Genomic DNA, 6,198 nt, shown 5'->3' on the forward strand with positions numbered 1-6,198 from the left:
ATACATACATACATACATACATACATACATACATACATACTTACATACATACATACATACATACATACATACATAGATACATACATACATACATACATACATACATACATACATACATACATACATACATACATACATACATACATACATACATACATACATACATACATACATACATACATACATACATACATACATACATACATACATACATACATACATACATACATACATACATACATACATACATACATACATACATACATACATACATACATACATACATACATACATACATACATACATACATGTAAATATAACATGCATACAAAAATAATATACATACATACATACATACATACATACATACATGTAAATATAACATGCATACAAAAATAATATACATACAAGTAGCACAGAGTAATTCAAGGTTTGAATAAAAAAATTTTAGTATGTTTTTTTTAATACTTGAACAACGAAAATAATAGCAGTAGTATAAAAAATATTGTCACGATGAAAGTTTAAAATATATGAAAATCATTTCAAAAGTTAAAAAATTGAAAAATAACTTTAAAAATTTAAAAAAAAGGTGAGAAATGTCTATAAAGTTGTTGTTCAACTGAAATAGAGATGAACTAATCTTATATATAATTTACATGTTTTTCAGTGCCTGGACCTAAAACCAAACAGCAACTGTGTTCAATCCATGCAAACAACACATACACACAAACACAAACACATGCATACTTGCATAAACCCACTAACAAATTTATCCACACTTCAAGTAACTTAGACCGCACGTACAACATGCATGCACTCGCACAAATATGACACACCAGCAACGATAAACAACAACAGAACGACAACACAAAAAAGTTTCCCGACATGCCAACAAGCTCACACACGTGAAATGAAATGTGATCTGATGCATTTGCCTCTAATTGAATTTAGTGATACGCAGATAATGTACCCCACACCACTATCGCAATGAGCATGTTTGTACCAGCATGCACTCGCACATTCACATTCTCTTCACACAAACGCCCATCAAATTGCATGCGAGCATGTTGCACGCGGACTGGCGCGCACAACAAATTAGGCGCATCAATGCATGAAGCATTATCGTAAATACAAACGTCTTGAAAGTTGTATGTGCACGCGCGCACGCACACACACACACATACACACACAGGCTAATATAACATAAATATACGCATATTGTTATTGTTGTAATGGTGTACAAAAAATAGATTATTAACACACACACACACACACACACACACACATACACACACACACACACACACACACACACACACACACGTTCATCACGTACCTTAAGAACTCTCACAACATTTGGATTTTCGTGGCAGGCCGAAGAATCCATGGACTGCTTGTTTAGGGAAGGATTCTGAATGAATGAATAAAATGAATGAATGAATGAATGAATGAATGAATGAATGAATGAATGAATGAATGAATGAATGAATGAATGAATGAACGAATGAATAAATGAATGAATAAATGAATAAATAAATATATATAAATAGATAAATAAAATAATAATTTATTGAATGAACAAATAAATGAGTACATATTTAAATAATCAATCAAGCGGTCAGCATTCAACGAGTTCAAGAACCACCGAAACAGTAGAGAAGCGATGAATTTTTCAATCGAAACCAAACTGCCATTCAGAAAATTTTATAAAACAAACGAAATTGTGTTGCAGTAATTATTGAGAACGGCGATGGACGGCAGCTCGTTGGCAAAAGTCGTTGATGCTTGGCCGCTTATTAACTGAATAAATTCGTATTTCTTGTACGTTATACTGAGCCGGTCGGCAAACAAACTCCTCATCAGAACGTGAACAAGCATTGTAGCTCCCAAAACGGTGTTGTAATGTGCCTTGTTTGTAATGATGGGAACAAATATAAATGCCAATACAACTTCATCCATACTAATAAACCACCCTTCCACAGCTGCTACTGCAGCTACTACTAATACTACAACCACAACTACCACAACTGCTACTCCTTATGAAGCGACGGAGATTAATTAAAAATGACATCATACGTAGCTCAGTGTTGTGACCTGTGGCATGTCATGCTTTGATGTTGGTGGTCTGATGGTAATGGTGATGACTTTGACGTCATTATGAAGGAGGGATGAAAATGACGACGATGATTCGGTGGTGATTATCGTGATGATGATGATTATGATGGTGGTTATGATGATGATGATGATGACGGAAGCAAGGCGATGATAATGATGATGATGGCATGAGGCAATAATGATGGTAGTGATGAAATAATAACAGACAATATAGTTTATAAAATGACTATGGTGGTCACAAAATGATGAACCTGCCGACGTTAACGATGAGTATGATGGTGATTGTTATTCTCATCTGGAAGCTGGCGAAGAGATGATCCAGAAGATGATGAAGACAAAATGGTGACGCATAAAATGCCAACTCGCTCATCAAAATGATCACGTGACATGCCACGTGCCAAAAAACGCCACCACACACCACTATCGTCCGCCGGAAACACATCTATTACGTCATCGCGGCTTTTACTGACGTCATTATTCTAATTAGGACTGGCATGCCTTCTGCGAATCAAATTATTTGGCGGCTAATAATTATCATTATTAAATTAGGATAGTTGCGCTTGGATCCAACGTAACCACATTTGGTAGCTAAGTGGCAGTGGTCATGTGTACGTGTATAATATGCATTATATAGATATAAACACACATACGAGCACGCGCACACACACGCACGCACATATTTATATTTATTTCTAAAACAATAAAAACAATTTTGTATGAATTCTACCAAATTGTTAGCATTGATCAATTTAAAGTTTGCCTTTTCAACTTTTCTTACTAAAAATTTCTGGAAAATGTTTAATTTATCTAACTTCGAAATAAAATTATTATCCAAATTCACCCTGCAACTAGGCCAATTTCAATTTCTCACAAATCATCTTCAGTGAAGCTTTAGCTTATATAGCTTCTTAAACGAAGGAAAGGTAGTTGAATTAATTAGCGTCACTTTCTTCATCCTCATTTTTGGTGTCACTTCATTATTGTTAATGAAGTATGCATTAAGGCGTCGTTCGTGTTGGTAACGATCAGACGTTTATATGCGTGCGTGTGTGTATATAACCCGGTCCCGATCTATTAAATGCGAGAAGAATAAACTAGGGTTGTGCCGGTCTATAAAATCTGGACAACTTTGAAATTAGAAATCTGGCACAAATTCAAAATCCAGCTTCCCCCAATTTAAGCCAGAGCCTGATTTAATCCGGATTTGAAAAAATGGTCGGAGCCGAATTCAGGTACAGGCTTAGAATAGACAAAACTTGATGAATTTATTTGTTACAAATTTTTACAACAATCCTGTAAATCCTGCAACGGACAAACAAACATGCACACGCACATGCACACGCATATCGTTCAAAAGGTATGTACTTTTAATTTATTACGAGCTTGTATACTCAAACAAGAGATCCCAGATCTTAAACATAAACATGGCACGTTATCATAAACAAAAATTGAAACATAAACAACATAATCAAGAAGAAAGAAAGATACAAAATATATTGCACTAGATACTTGTGCTTCAAAGAACGCATGTATGTTAAATGGTTGAACTTCAATCAGTCAATTAGGTGATTGGTGATTAATCATTGATTGGATGAATAATTAAATGGTTGGCTCGTTGATTGATTGATTGAATGAATGAATGAATAATTGATTGATTATTGATTGATTGATTAATACGGTGTCAGAGATAATGGTTTTGTAATAACATTGTTGATTAAAATTCGATTTAGTGGCCAAATTGGATTTTTGTTGTTTTTTCAATTCAAATAAATTAAATAGCTAATTGATTTGTTGAATTGAGTGATAAAAATTTGAGTAACAATGGGTTTCGGTTAAAATTAATTCACCAATATTAAACTTGTACGTGAATTATTCATCAATCATTTTTGTTGAAGTTTTTGTGAAGTACGAGCCTGGTTCGTTGAAACTGTGTATGTATGTATTATGTATGTGTGTATGTATGTGTGTATCTATGTATGTATGTATGTATCTATGTATGTGTGTATGTATGTATGTATTTAACTATGTATGTATGTATATATGTATGTTTGCTAGCATGCATATATGTATGTATGTGTGTATGTATAAATGTATGTATGTGTGTATGTATAAATGTATGTATGTGTGTATGTATATGTGTATATATGTATGTTTTTAAGAAAATCAATCGCGTTAATACAATTATTATATTTATACATTAATTTTTCAAGTTTTCTAATTAAAATTTTATTATAGATATTTAATTTATTAAGTAAAAAACTAAAATTATTATTGTTCATGTTTATTAAAATAAATAATTGCAGAAAGCTTTTTCGATATAAAATATATTATCGTCAGTGCAAAATATTTTAAATAATAACGAAAATTTCCGTTTATAAATGTACAGACAGACATTTAGATGGCTATAAAGCTCTGGACTCAAAGGTGAAACAGAAAGTCTCCTTATAGCGGCTCAAGATCAAGCATTGAACCACTAAGGAGCATGTCAACCACATTGTGGCCTCATGCCCAATACTAGCGCCAAAAGAATATACGCATCGACACAATAGGATCGCTAATTGTCTACATTGGTCAACCCTGAAAGAACCTGGTCAAAATGTACCTGACCGCTGGTACGATCACCAGCCTGAAAAGGTTGTCGAGTTTGACAATACAGCACTCATGTACGACATGGCTATAAACGCCGACCGTAGTGTTGGGGCTAACCGGCCAGATATCATACTCCAAGATAGAAGTAACAAAAATGCCTCCTTATCGATGCTGCTGGCACCAATGACACGAATGTTGCTGCAAAGGAAGTTGAACAACTAAGCAAATAAAAAGACCTTGAGATAGATGGAGATTTCACGTATGTGGAACACAAAAACACGCGTGATCCCAATAGTAGTTGGTGCATTGCGAACAAACAGTACGTCAGGGGCTGCAGAAATATCTCGATGAACTACCTGGAAAGGAAAGTGTTGCACAAGAGCAGAAGATGGCCCTACTCTGTACTGCCCACATACTTCACAAGTTTCTAACAGCAGGGAACTAAAATCCCACACCTCAGGACTCAGGTAGATACCAGCGAAGTGGCTGAGGAAAATGATAATAATAATAATAACAACAATAATAAAAATAGTTATAATAACAACAACAGTGTATACATAATGTTCCGTATATGCTACGATTAAATTTTCCCATTTCTTATTGCTGTTTTCCATATTTTTATTAAGTGTGGGAGAGATCCACAGTGCGGTACAATTCGATGGAGCTTTGAAGTTCTACATGGAAAGTTATATTTAAAAGGAGTAACGGTTCCTATCTTGTCGATATTTTACGTACTGTTATTATTATTATTATTGTTGTTGTTATTATTATTAATTCTATTATCAATAGTCATCATCACCTCATCGCCAGTGTTTAATTATATTTTTATTTCCATATCGCTGAATGAGTTTGAGGTTGTTGCAGCCGTTCTTACGTTCAGACTCTACGATCGTGCAGTGCTGATAAGCAGCAACAACAACATGCACAAGGTCAGATCATATCAACAACAACAAAAACAGCAACAACAGCAGCAACAACCACAACAACAACAGTCAATCCTAACGTGAAACAACAACAAATAGTAATTATAACAACAACAATATTATTCATAACAACAAACACAACAACAAATATTAATCATAAGAACAAAAACAACATCAACAAATATTAATTATAACAACAACAACAACAATAATAATAACAACAATAATAATAATAATAATAATAATAATAATAATAATTACAAAAATAAGAGTAGTAAAATCACATTAAGTTATTTTTTGTCCGATCAACAGGCCCCCGCGTGTACGCACACATACATATGCACATACACAAGAACATAAACACACATACATATGCACACATACATACACACAATGATACATACACACAAACATACATACACTTACATACACACATACACACACACAAATATTACACACATATACATAGACACGAACCTATAATTATACATCGTCATGTATCTACATTACAAGATCTAATGAAGCAAAAGTAATTAACTTCACTGTGATGGTGATGAAGATGACGACGATG

At 33.7% G+C, this 6,198-nt stretch overlaps 2 protein-coding genes across 2 annotated transcripts in view; both read left to right on the forward strand.

The window, feature by feature from the left end:
• Positions 1-1,415, forward strand: part of HELRODRAFT_163804 (hypothetical protein) — a gene marked incomplete at both ends in the record, with an annotated part of 4,012 nt that extends 2,597 nt beyond the window's left edge. Inside the window, 2 exons of the mRNA XM_009027579.1 lie at positions 859-966; positions 1,343-1,415. Coding sequence (XP_009025827.1) covers positions 859-966; positions 1,343-1,415 — 181 coding nt within the window. The remainder of the gene's footprint in view (positions 1-858; positions 967-1,342) is intronic.
• A 1,912-nt stretch (positions 1,416-3,327) lies between these two features.
• Positions 3,328-5,149, forward strand: HELRODRAFT_163805 (hypothetical protein; the record flags this gene model as incomplete). The annotated part of the gene is made up of 5 exons (XM_009027580.1): positions 3,328-3,347; positions 3,473-3,546; positions 4,502-4,539; positions 4,594-4,809; positions 5,033-5,149. The coding sequence occupies 5 exons, from the start codon at positions 3,328-3,330 to the stop codon at positions 5,147-5,149; spliced, it is 465 nt and encodes a 154-aa protein (XP_009025828.1).
• Positions 5,150-6,198: the final 1,049 nt, after the last annotated feature.

Source organism: Helobdella robusta, assembly GCF_000326865.2.
Source record: "Helobdella robusta unplaced genomic scaffold HELROscaffold_5, whole genome shotgun sequence".
NCBI classification, from domain to species: domain Eukaryota; kingdom Metazoa; phylum Annelida; class Clitellata; order Rhynchobdellida; family Glossiphoniidae; genus Helobdella; species Helobdella robusta.